The 21,443-nt window shown below is 27.6% G+C and overlaps 1 protein-coding gene across 1 annotated transcript in view; it reads right to left on the bottom strand.

The window, feature by feature from the left end:
* LOC129985208 (rhophilin-2-like) overlaps positions 1 to 16,610 on the bottom strand; it is a 140,799-nt gene extending 124,189 nt beyond the window's left edge. Inside the window, exon 1 of the mRNA XM_056095147.1 lies at positions 16,297 to 16,610. Coding sequence (XP_055951122.1) covers positions 16,297 to 16,377 — 81 coding nt within the window. The 5' untranslated portion in view covers positions 16,378 to 16,610. The remainder of the gene's footprint in view (positions 1 to 16,296) is intronic.
* Between the last annotated feature and the right edge of the window lie 4,833 nt (positions 16,611 to 21,443).

Genomic DNA, 21,443 nt, shown 5'->3' on the forward strand with positions numbered 1-21,443 from the left:
AGTAAGAAATATAAAAAGTTCATTTAGGTGAAATGGAAATAAAGCATATTTTCATGCAATTACATGTTGTCCTTATACTTTTTTCGCGCACTGTAATATGTAAATAAAGTGTAAAATATTCGAATAAATCTATATCTTGACTAATAATAAAAGTGTATGTGTGTATGCGCGCGCTTGCGCACTCTCTATAACCTAGATAATTTAACTTAGAACTACCAAATTTAGCCCGTTATACTTTAGAGAGTGAAATGTGAATCTCGGAGCGTTATTTTGCAATTTTAATTAAAATTTTAGTTCATTTTATTTATTTAATTTAAATTATTTATTTATTTAATGCTTTTAAAAAATTTTTAAATTTTGTTGTGTTTACAAGGAAGGTTTAACTTCATAATCAAGTAACGTAAAAAGGAATTTAAAACAGTTCATTTCTAACATTGTTGCTCTTACTATGATGTGATTGGATTTATAAAGATATGAAGATAAAGATAGTGAAATGCATAACACAATGGATATAAAAACGTGAGAGCCCTAAAATAACATAATAAATAGTAATAGTATGATAAGTCTATCGAAATTTGAAATTCAAAACATTTTGTTGAGGAAGTCATGAAAAGCAACTTACATAAAATATTTAATATGAAGCTTTAGCAGACATTGAACCTGATAAACCAACTGATCGGCAAAGGCAGCTCTTATACAATATAACCAGACCTGCTTTTTGTGATATAAAATTAAAATAACCAGAAGAATTTTTCTTTATAATATTATGAAAAGTTTTGCAGCCAATAAATATCCCATCTCAAACATTTTTTACCACTAATTATAAACTCGATTTTTTTTTTAATAAAAATTCAATAATATTCAGATAATAACGTTAAAACACTGAAAAAGAAAGAAAAAAAAACTTTATTCTGAGCAAAACCGTTGTCATGTGCGCTTCCACAGTCACGTGATCCCCAGTTTCGCTCCATTTCTCTAATGTAACCACGGCATGAATATTTGAAGTGAACAAGTGACGATACGGAATCGGAAAAAACTCGACCGCAGCCAAATTTCATAGGAAACCTGAAAAATCACAATTCACTTTCAGACCTAGTGAATTAGTTCTCTCCATTTTGGTGCACATCGCAGCATGCTATTCTTCCATACTCAATATACAACGCTCTTTCGGAAAGATACAGCTGAAATAACGACTCGCACTTTCAGGTTTTCTTGAAAACAGCTGTGGGAATACGATAGAGTACTTACGTCAATGAACCGTTCACTACGCAATTTTTAAGGCATTAGATTAAGAATTGGGCTTTAACTTATTTCCGAGAAAGTTGGGAAAGTGTGTTTTCGCTGGAAAAACAAAGCAATATTTAATGGCCAAAAGAAAAATTGCACTTAAAATGGTGCTTGTAATCTATCGACAACAGACGTCTAGCCAGGCTTCTGGAGTAGATAAAGGTTTCGTTTTTCAAAAATCACGCAACATAACAAGATGGAAATTGGCATTCAAATTAAAACGCGTTCAGAATCTGCTGATTTTTTTATATATTTTCAGATGTTGCATGTTTAAAGACAATCTAAATGCAGAATAGCTAACGGGTTGTAGCAGGTATTTGTACATTAGCTCTGTGAATCTTGTGTTTCGTGTTGAGGTGAAAACGACATTATTAACACGTTGACTACCGCGTGTCTCATTTGTTACTCACACTTACTATCTAATTGTGTCATCCCTCTAATTTAATGACCCCTCCTCTGTTATGGTTAATAGATATCAAAGAAGATATCATCTAATTAAATAGTTACAGTCAGTCAAAAAAGTATTCAATACAAGTTCACAGAATTTTATCATAATATATGACTTAAATATATTAATGAAATAAAAAAGTTTGTCACATTTCGGTAAATGCATTTAAAGAAACACAAACAATGTTCATTTATTAATACAATTAAGATTATAATTTAAAGTAAAAGAAATCAAATTGGAAAGTCTGTTAAGAAAACTATTAAGAGACTGTCCAATAAATAAAGAAAAAATATGAACTGGATAGTTAATATCTTGTTGGGTCATTCCTGGGGGTCAGGGGGTCTTTATAACCTCCCGCAGTCGATTTGACACGAATTTAGTCAATTTTTCAAAAAATGATCCATTTGTTGTGGCTCTCTTCGATCACGTGAATCTTTTTTAACTCCTACTTGTTAGAAATACTGTATTCATTGATTTTTTTTCTCTTTAAATAACTCCACACATTTTCAATGGGTTAAAGGTCTGAATTCTGGGCAGGGGTTCTAAATCACACCAGGATTATGGTTGAGGATCCATATTTTGCAAATATCAGCAGTATGTCTTGGGTCGTTACTCTGGTATAATTTAAAATGTCTTGCGGTTTCAAAGTTTTTTTGCTGTAAATTTCACTATATATCAAAATAGACGCATTTATCCATTGTACCATCTATAAATTCCCCACGCCAAAGCTTATCATGCAACCCCCAGACTAACTAGTTTCTACCTCCGTATTTTACTGCCAAATGTTTTCTTTTGTATGAATGTTTGATTACTTTATTTGATATGAGTCAAACGTTTTGCTTTACATCCGATCCAAAACCATTATAGTTGCTGTCATCCACAAAAATGACATCTTCCCCAAATTCTGTTAGCTGCTTTTCGTATATTTTAACAAATGCCAGTATAGCTTTTTGATTGACTATTCTTCGATTTCTTCGAGATACTTTGCCATGATATTTTTTAACCATTTCTCAGTACCAGGATTTACAGACTTCCGGAATTTACTCTTAAATTTCAGAATCAATTTTACTGTCGCTAATTCTTGGATAAATGTGAACTTGATTCCCTCCTTCACGTTCATTTAATGTCCTTGGATGCATTGATCTTTGCTTGTCTTCGGCGTTATTTTTTTTTTTTTTTTTTTTTTTTTTATTCTGAGAATAATATTAAAAAGAGTAAATTACAAAACTTCAAAATTTATCCTATACAACGAACTTATTTTTCACTTTCCATGACTAATATCAAATTTTGCACATCAACCGAAATCTTCTTCTCAACTAAATTTTGTGTACTCATTATATAAGACACGAGAAAGAAAAATATCAACTTTTCAAAGTACATAAATTTTTAAATATTTATTTAATTAGAAATTAATAAAAAGTTCCTCTTTTTTTACACTTTGAATTACTTTACCAATATTTTTTAGCTCCCACCTTCATCTTAATATTTCTTTTGGAAATGCATTTATTAGTAGCGAGTTTTGTATTTTGTAGTGATTCTATCATGCTAAAACAAAGCTTACGTAAATCGTTCAAACGAAGATGACTTTTCTTATATTTTAGCATTTATGAACAAAATTTGAAGTATTAATGTAATAAATATTAATAACTTATGTTTAAAATAAATACTAATAAATTAGCTGTCGGTGATTTTTAAAAATCATCTGGTTCAATTGATATTTTTATTTTAATTTAAAAGCAGACGATAAAGATTTTAGATGATAAAAAGAGTTTGTATTTTATCATTATTTATTCAAAAGTAGTTTTTACATTGAAAGTATTATACATAAAATATTAATTTTAGCAACACCAGGTATATTTTAATGCCAGCAGAGAGATAACATTCAGATGACAGTCTACTTGATCCCACGCTTTTTCCAACACTTATATTGATGGAATTCATAGCTGCTGATGACTATTATTTCATTCGTCAAGATCCATAGTTAACGGAAGCACAAAACATGGAATCTGTCACATCTCCACAAGGGAAAAAAATCGCACCTTTAGCTATTGTTTGGATGTTATCCTTGTGGCTTGTATTGGAAAAACAAAATACTTATAACAATGAACAAATGAAAATTTAATACTTTGTAAACATATCTTCAACTATTTTTATACAGTTTTATAATAAGTTAGTAAGGATTAAAATAGGATTACTTTTTTATTTCAAAATGTATTGAAAAGATAAATATATAAATTCTTAAATACATTATTCTTATACATTAGGCCAATGCTTTTATCAAATACACGTTTCCCATATGTTGATTCAAATGATTTTCCTGTGCAGCAGTTCCAAAACCATCCCTCCCGTTTTCTGCTTCATTTTTTTTTAAAGAAAACTAGGAAAAGCTCACTGCCCTCAAAACATCTGCTTGCAAAAAGTATGGATCAGCAAAACAAACGAGCTGAATATATTATCATCATCACCATCACATATATTTATCGATATTTAAAATTTTACAAAAAAAATACAAAGAGACGTTCAATTAATTTCGTTAAAACACTTTTATTAAAATTTACTTATTTCATATCCGTAGAGGTCGAATTTTTCAATCAATTTTTTTCACTTCCTAATGTACTAGAGTTTCCACAATTTGTACACTGCCTTGATGACAATATAATATAATGCTTTCAATACTTAATTATTCATAGATAGATTATTTTCATTGAATTTTGATTGCAAAGAGTTGCGCCACATGATAGTGAATTTCAAAAAAATAATAATAGGTTCATAATTTTTAATATAAGGAACTGCAAATTAAAACCAAAAAGAAGAAAGTAATTAAATTAAAGGATTTCTTATCTTCAGTGCATTATTAAAAATCCGTATTTAAAACCGTTTCCATTAAATTTATTTAATTCTTTGAGTTAAAACCCAATGAACAAGAGACTCTGTGGTTTTAGAAAACAACTGCCTCCTACATGAAAGTAAATCAATATACATACAGGACAGAGCTGTTATTGTTTTCTAAGTTTTAAGCTGCGATTCCTGGTATGAGATTTTATGTAGAAAAGTAATTGAGAATAAGAAATTTTCTGTAAACTATATACTAAAAGAAATTTTCTTACAATTAATGCACAATACAAAAATATTTTTACTTCATTTCAATTGAAATATTTCATTTAAGGTTACATAATATCTTTTGTTACCTGTAAACTTAAAAATTAGAAAATCAGTGCTTAGAGTCAATTAGGGTAATTGAAAACAATAAATACCTAACAAATTGAAAACAAATTTTATAGACTTTATAATTTTTTTTCAATTTGAATTATTGTATCAAATGGGAAATAAACCTATAATATATGTGAGTAAATAATTATGTTTTTTAGAGCTCCTTAAACAATCCATTTTTTTTTTCAAAAATAATAAAACAGTTTTAATTACAATGTGATTCATAATTACCTGGTACATACCCAATTACCCTCAGAGACTATTAGATAACTGGGAACACGTGTTTTGGTTTCTAATCACAGTAATACGCTGATTTGACGAGAATATATTCAAAATAAGACATCATTGCAGATTACTTCAATATTTATTTCATCGCCTATTTCCTACTACTCCAAAGTACTGCTTTTTTTACAGTTTTTCAATGAAAATGTATATCATAACTATTTAATATCTTCAATTTCGATAATTCAATAATATAATCTTGTCGGGAAGAATCAGAGAATAAACGTTTATAAAATCAGAAATGGCGGAAAATTAAGAGATACCAGGAGGAAATTACTTAGAAACACATTTTAAAGAAAGTAAACAGTAGTAAATTAATTTAGTAGCAAAAAGTACGGCTTTCCCTTTAACATATTAACCAGCTAATGAACTCATATTCTATTTGTTTCCCATAGAAATAATTCGTCATATCCAATTAACAGGTTAAATAGAACATTCAATCTCTGACAGTTTCGCTACTTGAAAAAGTCTAGTTAACAGATAGGATTTGTTAGAATAACTTTTATATGACATTCGGAAATTATAAGCTATAATTAAACATCAAAGTATACTTTGATTTAATCAAACTGGTGTTCTTCAAACTTGTTCATTCATTTGATCACCATCAATCCATCAGATTTACGAATAATAGGTTTTCACCCTGATATCCTCAACATGATCGATCAAAATGTACAAATTTGTTGAAAACTCAACCATTGACGATTCAAGGTAATAATTTTATTTTTCATTACTTTTTCCATCTTCATAATAGTTTCTTTTGAAAAGAATTAAAATCATCTTCAACTTTCTTCCTTAGCCTTACATTTTTTTTTTCCTTCCTTGACGTCTGTTTTCTTGTTTCCTCTCGTATTTGACGTCAAACAGCATCAAATCGTTATTAATAATTGGCTTTCATTCATGGAAAGTATGTAAGTAGATCACATGATAAATTCGCTTAAAATGTCAATAATTCGACATAAAATAATATCCACTGTAGGTGGGACGGCACTCTACAGCGTTCCTAAATTTAATATCAGTTTCCATCATGCTCCATTACGCCAAATGTATGGAAAAAAATATTTTTAATACAATAAAAACCTTTTCTTAATTACCCCACGATAACAATAATCAGGGGTAATGGGAAACATTGTTCTGTAAAAAAATTGTATTCTACACATAACGGTTACATCTTATAAATCCAATAAATATATCTTTGCAATTTACTTAACAAATAAACAATCCACATAGTTCGAATCAAATGACGATGTATAATTTTTAGGAACGTTTGGATTTCATTTTTTTAAATGATTTCAATTTAAATAAATAGACTTTAAAAAATAACACTGAAGAAAGCGGGAAAATATCATTTTTTAAAATTTTTTTTTCCTAGAGTACTTTTAAAAAGGCAGATGCTTCCCAGTTTGCCTAGACATCACCGGTGCGTATTGTTCCTAACAGCCCTTTCTGATCATGTATGCGATATCGTGTTGTCATGTTTTGCAGTAAACAACTAACATAATTGGATAAATACTTCCTCCAATCTATTTATTTTTAAAAGTATAAAAATAAATTATTTTATTTGCAATGAAAAGTTGATCATAAATTTGAGGTTAGTGAGGTAAGTATAAGATGGTCATAAAAAATTTACTCGATATATGAATTCCCAGCATACTATCCACTCAATCAGCGAAAAGGAATTTCAGATCTCCTTATTTGAAGGCATACGTTAGAGATTGCGATTTAAAACTGTAGAGCTTTTATGGTTACAGTTAAAAATTATACGATTACAATTAATTATTTTTCAATCGATTCGTCTGAACGCCACAGGTATGTATTCAACATTTACTTTTATAAATTATTTATTATCGATTAAAATTAATTATTTTTAAATATTTAAAACATAATGATATTATATAAAAAAGAGTCCTTTTTTAGCATAATGAATTCTTCCTTTTATCAATTTATTTTATTTTAAGACATTAAAACGCAAATGTAAAATACTAGAATAATTTTTCCTGGTTAAATTACTTTTCAAAAATCGTTTGGGAATCAATTACTTCAGAATTGTATAAAATAATTTTGTTTCAAAATTCATTCGTGCAGAAGAGTTGTAATGAATACGTGAAATTAAATCTTAAAAAAAAAAAACAATTTATGGGAGCTCAGACGATAGCACAAAATAACCGTCCGTTATTTATTTATAAGCTGTGAAGAGCAAATTTGATTAAAAATTTGATGCTTCACTGCTTCAAGCAATTAACGGGACTGTTTCAGTGAAACGGTTCAACTGGTCCAAATATTTTATCAATAATTAGGTTACAGGAGTGGAACGCTGGGCTAATGGAATTTTATACCACAACACGTGCTACTTAATAGTTTTACGATGTGCTTTATTGGCTGTTAACGGATTTCCCATCAGCTTTGAATAAGAGAAGAATCAGAGAAGACATGTTATAAGAAATATAGCGAATTTTGATAAAAGCTATTATTTTAAAGTCTTTTGTATTCATTCAAAAACGTTGCAATTTAATTAAATTTTATTTTTTATGTTAATTATCAAATCATTGCTTATTAAAGAAAATTCGAAAGAAGAAAAACAAATTAAATATTATTTGTTACCAATGTCTTCTAAATTCATTTCATTAAAAAAAATAAAGCTTGGATTTTTCTTGTACAAGAAAAAATGTATAAATGCAGTTACCTATTAATTGCTTGAAAGAAAATTAAATATGAAAATGAAGTTTATCCTTCACACCTTAAAGTTTTTCCTTTAAAAAGTTAATCTATTAAAGGTTTCTTCATCCTTTAATATTTTTTAAATTTCTGTCTAGTTTTTTCATTTGTCAAAAGATACAACAAGTTTTATAAAATTAACTTCAGAACATTATAATTTATTCCTTTCACACTTCCTTCAGGTCCGAGATACTTATTATGTACTACCATTCTATTTCCTTTCTTTTTCGCTATATTTTTTTTATTCCACCATTTCAAAAAAGATTGGTAAAAGAACTTTCTTCTTCTGTAGATTGTTTACAGCTAAATATTCTGTACTTGAATGAATTAACTAAAAAAAGATTAAATAATTTTGGAGAATAAAAATAAAATTAGAGAAATTTTCGGAATGAAAGAACGAATAATTTACAAATTTTGCTATGTAAATTTGCATTAGAAAATTTATATAAAGAATACCCAATAAAATCTTATATAAATTTCAAAAGTTCATTCAAGGTATAAATCTAAAAAGTTTTTTTTAAGATAATACTAAAAATAAATATTCATTTCCCATAAATGAAAACAGATTATAATTTTTAATAAGAGAAATAAATTTTTCTTCATCTCCTAAAACGAAAGACCCCATTGTTCGAATTAATTGCTCTTGAAAAACATTTCCTGTAGTAATTTGTTTGCATTCACTTAATAGATTTTTTAAAGTGTAAAATTACGCTCATATTATTTTTTAAATAAATGCACAGCAATCGGTTTTACTTGCAGTTTAACACAAACTTCATAAAAATAAAGAAAAAGAAATAAATAAATTTTGCTTAAAAAAAAGAAACAATTTTCATCGTTTCAGAATGCACAAATCTACGCAGCTGAAATGTTATCCAACTATTAATATTTCAGCTGCGTATTGTTGACATTCTTTTGGAGCTTTATTTTTGACATGATTGTAGATAAAAAAAATTTATAGAAATCGAATGAGAAAGAAAATTTATCAAATTTATTTCTACGTATTTACATACTAAGCAAAACGGAAAATTTTCTATAAATTCTGTTTTTTAGATCACCACCTAAGATTTCCGATTGTCTGAGGATATTTTGCGTTTCCCCTTAAATTCGATTGTCGATGGATTCAAATCATTTTAGCTATTTTAATACGCTTTTAAGAGGTGGAGACAAATAAAATATCGGTTTTAATTACCCATAACTAAGAGCCAGAAATTCCGATCGCCACGAGTAAGTAAAATGAGGCATAAAATAACAGTGCCAAATGAAGGTGCCGTCAGTATTTAAAAATTAAAAATCCATGCAATTTTGAAGTTGAACATCAGTATAGCATTACTAATTTTAAAACTGAAAATGTTTAGAATTTCTAATTGAAAATAAAAACGTATTAATTTTTTTAATATTGCAATAGATAATTTTTTTTTAAAGGTCATTAATTATCAAATAGCATTTCTTTTATAAAATTTATTTTTAAGCACTTGTAATTAATACTAAATCCAGGCATTTAAAATATGCTGCTTCAACAATCAAAGAAATAAAACTTCATTATATCTAACAAATAATCAATTCTGATATCCTTGTTTAACTGTAAAATTTATAAATTTATTATAAATTATATTATTATAAAAGAATAATAATTATTGTTTTTATTGTAAAATAATTTATAATATAATAATTATATTATTTATCTAATAATATAACAAATTATTTAATAATTTATTATATTATTCTCGGTTTAAATAATATTAGAAACTATCAGTTATATATTATTTAAAAAAAATAAACTGTTGAAAAGAGCTAGAATTGCATTAGTTATTTTGTTAGCATTTTAAATTTTGTGGATTTATCGACTTCCCATTGGGGATGGCTTGAAAATTTGGAGATAAAATATAGGTTTAGATGGTGTTCTCATTTCTAATCATGCTTCAAAATTATAATGTCCACTCCAGATTTAACCCTCGAGTTAATTCGAAACGGAACCTTAATATAATTAAACTGCCTTGCATTTTTAATTGGTTATTTATATCTCTTAATATTATTTTGTATACATATTTCTCTTTTAAAATATTGTCAACCAAAATAACTGAAATTATATTTACAACAAATCTTTTTTGTTTTCTTTTACGGAGAATTAAAATGATACAAATACAAACAATAAAATTGATTTTTATGGGATTTCTTTTTCAGCAAATGTATTTTGTATAAATTCATTTTGCTTATCGTTTTTTATTCGATTGCTCCAATTGTAAATTTTTGTTTGTCATCAATGTTGTTTTCAACCCTCAGTGTTTTGTCCTAGATTTGAGGAAGATCTATTTGTCAATGTTCGAACCATTAAATCATTCACTCTCTGGCAAGTGAGACTGAATGCATGATTGCATAACAGTTTCCAAAAATAGTTTTGATATTTAGCTCGAAAATATATGATAAAGTAATTTGCAAGGTAATAATGGAGAGAATTTTCAAACTTTGAAAAGATGGTTTTCATTTTACATCACATATATAATCCTTGTTTATAATAAAAATATTTAAGACTTTGCCTATGGTAATTACCTAAAGTGAGATTTAAACGGTTAATTTGTAGTTTATAGATTACAACTGAAGCTTGAATTGTGGAATTATGAATTAAACTAACTAAAACTCACTGTTAAAAGGCATTCCTTGCACCTAAATTCTTTTCAAAAGAAATTCATATCTATTCCTATTAAACTTTAAAAAAAGATATTAATGACAGAACTCATGCTGTACACGTTTTAAAACATAATCAACAAGCTATATGAAAAATGCAGTTGCGAATAAATAATCTTTCTAATTATATGGAACAAATAAAATCCAGCGAACACAATATAAATTATATATCATTTTTCAATCTTACCACTAGAACTGCTAGAGATTAACATAGTCATAGAATGTTCTAGTGATCAACTAATCATTTTGGCTTGTCTGATAGTTCTAGAGTTAAACAATTATTTGAAATAAAAGATTGCTTGAAATTATTTATGCCAATATTGATATTGTAATACGAGTGTTGCTCGTATGTTATTTTGGATATATAGGCTTTAAAATTCTTCCAGTTTTAAAAATAATTGATTATTTTGTATATGAAAATAATTTTTTAAATTGTAGAAATTCTAAATCTATAAAAACTAAAAAAAATATTTGAAATTAAAAATACATCTTAATATGCATTCTAAAAGTTTCTCCCATTAAGAGCGATCGTATATGTTGTATACACATTTCAATCAGAAACTTTAAGATATATCGTGCATAATATATATATATATATATATATATATATATATATATACCATATCATACATATTTATGGAATTAATACAAAGAGACGCTAATGCGTTGCAATCTCATGTATTTCATTATTCTTTGTGAACATAAATAATCTAATCTCATGGGTCTAATCTCATGATAGCCAGAACTAAAAATTTATTTAAATGATTGGAATGCAATAAAACAATCTCGAACTCAATATACGTGAATTCCAGTAAATTTTGATTGTATGAATTTAATGTGAATTGAATATTCTAGACTTATAACTACGGCAAATAAAATTCAGTAAAACTGAAAGAAGAAATAAAAATAATCATTAATCTAATATTTATCACAACTCATTTAAAATCACCTTAAAACGGTGAACTTCGACCAATCGTACTTTTCCCGGTGTTTATTTTTTGCTAATTTTTTTCAATGATATTGTAGACAGCAATATTAATTACATTTATAAAGCAATGTTAACATTCAAGTTTCGCATTTTAATATAATACATTATTCTATTAATTATTTAATTATAAATATTTCAGAAATTTGTAATCCCATCTCCAGACACAGGGTTAGTTAGTTAGCTATATTACCGTCCCGTTTAAAGCAACACTAGGAATATTTTGGGACGGACCTCGTAATTTGAACCTCGATCAGATGACGAGGACGACACCTGAGCTAGCACCCCCCTCTCCACACCACACCAACGGGAGGACGTTTGGCCCTGACGGATTTATCGTGCAACAGGCCCCCTTACATGTCGGTTCTTCGGTGGAATGGAATCTCGAACCTGAAACCCTACTGATCATAAGCCGAGACCTTACCATCAGGCTACCACGGCCCTCAGACACAGATAGCACGAGTTTAAAATACACATTCTTTCTATTCACCAGTGTGAATGGAAATTTTAAAAAAGTGTTGGTGCAAATAAGACAAATCAATTCTTTAATGAAATTTATGTCAGACAAAACTGAGAAAAGCATCCCACTTAATAATATGGTGTCGAACATCATTACTATTTTTATTTCCTTGAGAATTTATGATAATGTGAACCGAAACATTATTTTAAAAAATCCTCGGCACAAACTGAGACTTTTAAATTAAACTAAAGTTGGAATTATTTAATTGGCTTATATTTAAACTATCAATATAAACAAGGTATACTGTAATATCGGTTGTTTTTGAAAAATAAAATATAAATTCACGAATGTATGGAAACTGAGCGTCTACAAATTAGATGGATTGATAAATAGAAAACAATACGAGTTGAATATATGAAATATCTTTCAAAAATTTATTTCAAGCTATACACGAAAAAAATTGACGCATTCGTAGCTACTTCTTTTAATTGCATCATTCAAAGTTTTTACTCGAGTCCCTTCATTTTATTTGATTTCTCTCACACTAATTTCCATTCTGGAGCTACATGAGGAGTATTTTTGAAAAGTAGTCAGCTGACGAGCCAACGTCCCACCACCCAATGGAGGACATCTAACACTTGAGATCAGATTTAATATACATCAAGGCCGCATATTTAACAGATGTTCGGTGGAAGTAGGTATCGAACGATCAGATTCCGATTCTTTCATTAGGGACATGACATTTTTAGAGCATTCCAAATACGTCAAAAAATCTGTATGAGTAAAATTATAATTTATATTTATAAATAATATTTGTATTGAAAGTTGAGTTTGCAAAATTAATTATACATATACGATGATAAAAATATGCAGTTACAAAATTTGTAAAGTCAGCCGGTATACTACAACTTCCATCGTTTTGCTATCAAATCAAGAAGCGATATTTAGAATACTAGAAGGGACAATGTTAAGTAATAAATATGTACTGGCCTCATTAATTACATTAATCAATAGAACTAACAGAATTATTAAATGATCTAAAAAATGAAATGAAATGTTATGTAAATTTATCTTTATAAGCTCGACAAGTGTGTCTCGAACCCGGATTAATTTTTCATGAAAGAACACATAATGGAATCGTCCTTACCATGTGTAGGTAATCGCAAATTGCCTTTCACTCCTTGATTTTTGATATATGTCCCATAACGCCCGAGTTAGTATTTTGTCTAAAAGGGTGATTGGGACTAGTTCGGGCTCATAGTGTTAAATTAACAAGAAGCCTCTAAAAAGTAAGCTTCGATTTTTGCAAAGAAAAAAAGTACTGATACTGGGAATCGCATCTTTCATTGACATTTTGCTATTTATGCATAAATTATTTCAGCTGGACAGCAATATTTTTGAAATTTTAATTAAATGAAATGAAATTACTTTATGTATTATAAATGTGAAAGTAGAATGCATTTTCCCATAAAAAAATGTAACAGGAAATATTACGATTCCACCAAGAAACAAATCATTTAACTAAATTTAAAAACATCAAACTATAGTGGTTTCATAAAAAAAAAAAAAAAAAAAAAAAACTCTTATAAATCATCTTTTTACAATCTGGCAGAGGAAAAAAAATGATATCGTTGCAAAGTCGTAGAGTTACTTAAGGGAAATAAAAACGATGAATTCCGATTTGATTGAAAAAAGAAAAACTTGGCAGATTTCGCGAACAAAGAACAGTAGTTGCATATTCGCGTCTGGTGACAACGAGATTTATAATTTTTGCTACGGTGACAGAAAACGCACGTGGACTCACGAGTTCACTCACCCAACAGACGTCTGTATTTGGATAGGATATTAAACATCATTTTTGTCCGTCCTTTGTCCCCATTTTATAAAGAATATGACTCCAGGGATTGAAACAAAATAGCTTTAATTCATTTGTTTTAGCAAACTGAATGCGGAGGGGTTTTTAGAACGGTAGTATGATAAATAAAAGTAAAGCGTTGTGCTTTTTTAAGATTTATTATCCCAATATTTAAAATTTATATGAACGAGGCCAAAAATTGGGTTTTTGTTTCTTTGTATTCATGTCACACAGCAATTTTATAGATTGTTTATTTAGTTTGACAATTAAGAAAGTGCTGTGTTAAATTCCAAGTACCAAAAAAATATTGTAAAACAATATTTAGTCATATTTACAATATTATTATTATTATTATTTAGCTTCAGATCGTGTAAAATATTCTTTATTATTTACACAATAAAAATAATAATCATTATTATTCTTTTTCTCAAATCTAATTGTTTTAAATAACGAAGAAAGCTTTTAAATCATATCTAAATTTCGAATTTATAACTTAAAGAGCCATCTCCAGTTACATGTTTTTTGAATCAGGAATATAATTAACACATTCCTGATTATTTTAAGATTAATATTCAAAATTCGAATGTGTATCTATTAGACTAAATTAAAATGTGCATTTAGTATTAATACTACACAAATATTCATGTTCTATTGAGATTATTCTATTGATTCAAACTAGCCAGATGGCCAAGAAAAGAAATTAAAGTAATCATTGAAAAGAGTTATTTTTTTTAATATATCCATTTATATACATTTTCGACTTCCTGCTGGAACTTTCCACCAATGCAATTTCACACCAATAAAGCAACACTGTTTCCATGGTAACGTCATGCTACAGAACGGAAAGGATATACATTTTTTTTATAAAGTACTTATTTATTTTTTTTATGTTTATTTTTGAAATTATATAATACATACATTTTCTTTCTCTTTTTTTATACGTTCAAAACTGTTTTCCTCAATTTATAAATCCCACATTCTGAGCCTAGTCTCACTTCTTAATATAAAGCGGAGCATAAAAATATTAAAAACAAATAAATCGATTTTTTTTAATACATGTATAAAAAAATCGTTCATTTCATACTTAACAAGCAGAGCATAAAAGTGTAAGAAGATTCCGAAAGAACAACCGAATCAAAATGATTGTCCAACAACTCAATTCGGATTACGAAAATGTCGTCTGGTACAAAATCTGAAGCCGGATGATAGATGAAAATTTGTCTCAGAATAAAAAATAATATTATTAATAATAACATAAAAAATATTAATTTGCTAAAAATATATTAAATGGAAACCAAAAGAAAAATGATGGAAAGCTTATTAAGATTTTTCCATACATTTCTTATTTAAAACCAAAATTATACAAAGCTGCAACAAACTAAAATTCTGTTGTTATAAAGAGTTAAATGTTCTATACAGTAAATTAATACTTCTTTGACAAATTTCTTGTTAGCTTCGATATCTTCAAATAATAATTTATTGTTTGTGTGTATATGATTAAAATTAAACACAAAATGAAATTGATGCCAAGGTTATGGTGAAATTTTTATCAATCTAATTAAATGCAATCAAATTTTTGAACTGCTAAATCAAAAGCCTTTCTAATTTGGAACTTAGCAAACTTTGATTCAAATTCTTAAGAAAGCTCATTTACATATTTGATAATATATCCGGATTAAGATGCAGTAATTCTATTTTTTTTTTTTTCAAAACATCTGAAATTTATTTTTGTGAGCGCTTTTATTCTACTAATAATTATTCCTAGGCATGGTTAACAGTCATTATACGATTTGAACAACAAACAAGAATTCATTAACATTGGATGAACTTAGAAAAGAGCTTACTTTCGAAAACTAAATTTTCCTAGGCTCCCAATTTTATTCAAATATTCTTTTCAGAAATTTTAATAAAACTGAATGCATCTACAGTAGATTTAAATGTTTGTGAATTCTAAAGGATTATAACCGTATTTGATCAGACATGATTATTAGTCACTCCCAAACAAACTTTAAGTATTTCAGAACGTTCCAATTGTCAATACTTAGTCACAGCAAATAGCATCTTACAGTGCAGTAAAAATGATACATCATTCTAAAACATCAAAACTGGTGAATGAAACGCATTGCATCGAAATTATCATAAGCAAAAATGAAAAGTGCATTACAGTTTCAAGAAACACATTCTTTGCTTTACACAAAATATTTATCCAAAAGGCAACAGATATTTATAAAATTTTACGAAGCATCTAATATGTTTTGACAGAGCTGACATGTAATTCATAGTTTACATTTGAAGGATATAGCAAACAAAAGTTACTTCTAAACCAAAATCGATCAAATATAAAACAAAAGCTTCAATAAACGTCAGTTACTTACCCGTTTTCTTTGGAAATATCCAGCTTTGCTTTCAGTGTTTGCATTCACATCCGATGTGTGTACATCACTTTCTCCGTCCATAGTTTCGGTTCTAATAAAGTCACATTCACAATTAAAAATGCAAAAAACCGTAACAAACCGCAGATGTTCACAAATAACAGGAAGAGTTCCCGTTTCGCTTTCTTAGTCAGAAAAAAATAAATGGTTTAGGACCGAACTGATTTACCGGTTTCATTTACGGCAAGTGGCTCCACTGTTGCTGCCAAATTGTAAACAATGCTAGGTAACTATGGTAGCTTCACGTCCACTGTCCGTCGAACACACCGCCTTGGGCGAGGAGAGGTTGCCGTAATACAGGTAAACGGTGGATTCGATTGCCATATTTGGCATTCTATCTTTATAATATTATATATACAAGCGTATTATTGGAGCAACTAGATTTCATTGGCGATGTGTTTAAATATAAAAAATGTATTTTTATTTCGAAAACATAGTGATGTGACTAAAAATTATTAAAAGAGTGAGTGTGGTAGTAAGCGAAAAAATTAATTGTAAAAGAGAAAACTATTATAATTTTAAAATTAGATGAATTTAACTTTGAAGTATTTCTTTTATTTTAGATAATAGAGTTAGCTCTCAAATCAAAAATTTTCGCATCATTATTAGTCTCATGAAATGAGAATTTTTGTAGATATTCATTTGGTAATGAATCAATTCTTCTTTAGTAGTTCAATAATATTAAACTATTATTCTATAGTTAAAACTATTTCACTTATTAAAACAAAATAACGAAGTTACTTTCTACCAAAATATAATACAAAGAGTGATAACTTTGAAAAAATTTATAAATACTTATTATTCTTTTTTATGTAAAAATATAAAAGAAATTGCACAATTAATAATTAGGAAAAACGATTCGAGTGTCAAGGAAATAGTCATAGTGTTAAAGTGGTCTGGTAATTAGAAATTATAATTTTGATTTTTGTTTTTTTCCGAGTGATGTAACGAGGAAAAATTGCGCTTTGGGCATAATAAAATAATTTTACCATCTGTCGTCTTCATAGACTTAGTAAGGGTAAATGCCGTAAGTATTTTTCGTCTTTTTGACTTTAAACCAGAGGAAATGATGTCCCTGAAACTAACTTCACTTATTCTGTAATAAATGTACTTATGTGCATTTATTAAAGAGCCAATGATACCAATATATTGTACACCCTTGGCAAACAAAAGAAAGAGACAATAAGTGTTCACTCTTCAACGAGTAATCGCTGGGATTCGATTAATGCACAAAACCAGAGCACCGAAAGTTATTTTGGATACACTTTTTCTGACAGATTGAAGCCAAAATCTGACACAGAACTGCAATTATAGCCATAAAATCACATACAATGTATATATATTTAAGTCATTACGTTTATGAGTTATTGTGTTTACATATTTAAGATATTAGAAAACGACAAATGCTTTAGTTTTTGATAGACTGTTCCAAAATCCATTGATATCTACACCACTTTTGATAGCAAATCTGTGTACCAAATTGTATCCTACTATTTCGATTAATCGTTTTATATTCATCATGTTAAATTAAATTTGAACAAATGGACAGACAGACTTCCTCTGAATGGATTTCGTTCAAAACTAGTAAAATATTTACAAATTTGATGCAAAGACCATATACCAAATTTCATCCTTCTAGCTCAAAGCGTTTTTGAGCTATCGTCTATATAGACAGACGGACAGATAGAAAAATTCCCAAAAAATATGTTTTTCGGTCACAAGGAGGTCTGAAACGTAAAGTTTCGTCGAATTTTTTTGATTATTATAATACTTTCTCTTGCATTCTTCGTATGCCAGAAAGTAAAAATTTCATAAACGCTATATCTTTTTGTCTCCATAGCGCTTCCTAAAACTGACATCCGGAATATGTATACCATACTTGACTCTCCGCGATTGCGCCACTTATTCGTCTTTCCTAATACTCTTTTTTTTTAAATTTAAATAACATTTTTTAAGACTAGCTTGTTTCAACAGTCCAAATCGATTTATTTTGCATCAAAGATATTTTTAATATAATTGAATATTATCATTTGAATTTAAAATATTAGAAACTTAAATTTAAATAATTTTGAATACATTTAAAAAGACTGATAGTCATTTACAAATTTTTATTGAGCTCTTAAATTATGCAAAATAAACCAAAGTAGAAAAATTATTAACATTAATAAGGTTCTTGTCGAAAATTCGTTTTTGAGAATAATTTTACAAATTTAAAAAATGATAATAATCGTCTGCAAATGAGTCATTTTAACTTAGATTGCTTTTTTTTTTTTTTTTTTGCTCTTAAATTACTCCGGTTTTGAAATGTTCATTTTTATTTTCATTTTTAATTCATTTTAATTTATTTGAACGACATTAAATCCATTTGTCAGCAGAACCGATTCTATAAATTATTCAAATCAAATTCGCATAATAAAATAAATAAATTCGAAATTTAACTAAATTTGTGAGAGAAGGTACAATAAATCTCCTGAATACAGATTATACTAAAGAAAAAAATTAGGTTAAAGCTTATTTTCCATGAAATGAATATTAAATTTGATTGAAGAAGAAAAAAAGAATTTATCTTAAATCCTATCCTAAGTTTTGTATTTTTTATCGAAGTTATGATAAATTTTGCTAAATTTTATCTTTTGTTATGATAAAATTTTCCAAATCTTACTTTGATATGCGTTGCCTCTGGCCTTGTTGGAATTTTAATGCTTTAGCGAACAGATCCACCATTATTTAAAAATTGAATTGGGAACAAACATCACTGTTCATGTAATGCTGTTGTTTTTTATTATAAGCGTATTAAACTTAGAGTTCAGGATTTGAAATTATTTAACAATTCTTTGATATACATTTAAAAATTCACAAATGATAGTGCCGAAAAGAAAAAGAATATGTATTCTTTCAAAAAGTACTCTACCATCATTTTCTGAAATGAAATTTATTATTATTAAATGAAAATATAGATTCAATTAAAAATTAGCAGCACATAATAAAAGCAGATTTACTATTAAATGAATATAGTTTAATTATTTATAGAAGCAAAATTTTTGTAAAATTATCATATCTGATAGAAAAGATTATCATCTGGTATCATAATGTATTTTTATTAATGTGCTAAAAAGTAGAATTTTTTAATTTTTTTTCTTTTTAGTCTTTTATTATATTAATATGAAATCGAGATTTCAATTTTTTCTCAAGTTCGATATTGATGATGCTGCTTGAATAAAATAAAATTTTAACTAAAATTCATTAATTAAATAGTAATTAAATTCTAAAAATATTAAAACAGTAAACTTCTATTAAACTTCGAAAATACACAAGTGTACAAAATGTCATATCACTAGAATGTCAGGATGCATAAAGAAAAAAGAAAATCCATTCTTTACTATCAGAAAACAATCAATAACAATTATTATAATGGGTGTCGTAAACTTTCAGTGCTTACGTGTTAAACAGCGAAACTTAAAAAATATTAGTAAAATTAAACAAAACAATGATCGTTTGGTGTTTTCTGTTTGAGAAGCGCGAATTTTTTTTAACATTCATTTCACCAACAATTTTTTAGTATTAAATAATAAATATTTTTTAGATAAAATAAAACTTATGCATTTGCGTCATCTTTCTATGAAATTTGAATAATCTACGGTTTAGGAATCCACGTGCTTTCATTGGCTTATTCACTGGATATTTAAAATATGTGACATTAAATACATTAATTAAAATTAGCATAGCAAGTTATTAAATAAAACTTGTACACTATTATTATTAGAGAGATTTTTGTGGATTAAACAGAAGAAATATGGTTTTTTTAATATACAATCGGACGTCTGAAAATATCATCAAGATTATTAGATTCGTAAAATTATGTATTTGTTTTTAAGTGCAGATAATTTGCGCAATAACCTATGAACTATAGTCTGCCACAGATGTAAGAAGTAACTGTAATCTATTATTATTATTTCCAAAGGAATTGAAATATTATCGATTAAAAGATTTAAAAAATTACATTTAAGCATTTTTTTTTTCTTTTTGTCCGAAATGATGTAATGTTCTGTTTCGTAAAATAATTACACTCATTACGTCTCTCAAATCATAAATTCAACATTTTTCAAATAAATAAACTAAAAAAATTGTTCTAGATGGCATTATTTACTGCTTTAAGTTACAGTATAGAAAATAATTATTAATTAACGTAATCCTTATTTCTTTTCTAATTTTTAAATTTATTTTTTCCCATTAAAATATGCGTTAAAAGGTATCTGCACGCTCTGACGTATTGAGAATAAATAAAAAATGTCTGAAAATATTGAGCAAAATAATTTTTGTATTTCCTTGAATTTAAAAAAAAAATTGAAAAGTTTTATACTAAATATTGCAAGTTGGACGTTAAAATTTTCATTGATTCACTGATGGCACTATATGAAAATGAACTATCCCATAGAAAGATGTATTTAAATATACATCCCCGGAAGGAGAAAAAAATCTCAATGTAAATTTATAAAATAAAAGGAAGAAATCCTTCAACTGTATAAAAAGCAATTAAAATGTTAAAATTGAAAGAAGTACTCCAAAACCTCCAAGGTCAGGCAACTGTCTGTATTAAAGAAACGAAAAAAAAATCAGTCGATTGTATGTATATGTAAAATGAAATCTACAAATTAGAGTTCCAGCATTTGATACAGAAAATAAATGTGTGATATCATGCAAGCTTGAGACGTCATATATTTCGAAAGGCGTGATATCATGTTAAAAATATAGGAGGGAAAACCTTCGTAAGGAAAGTTAACCACAAAAAAATGACTTTGCAAATGATTTCTAGTTTTGAAATTATGGAATTTATCAGATGAAACGGATTGATTTCTTGTCTCAAGGAGTTTCTACTATTCAAAGAAACATCAAAACAACAAAAAACAAGCTAAGGCAAAGCTTTTTTAATGATCGTAAGAGGAATTGCTAAACAATGATAATTTTATTACTGTTTAGAATTGCTTCAAGAAAATGCAATTTAGTTATAATAGGAAAAGTCAGGAATAGACTTTTTTTTAGATTGGCGATTAGACTTTGGCGAAATGTTCGCCGAAGGTCTCCGTATTAGG

Source organism: Argiope bruennichi, chromosome 9 (genome assembly GCF_947563725.1).
Source record: "Argiope bruennichi chromosome 9, qqArgBrue1.1, whole genome shotgun sequence".
NCBI lineage: Eukaryota > Metazoa > Arthropoda > Arachnida > Araneae > Araneidae > Argiope > Argiope bruennichi.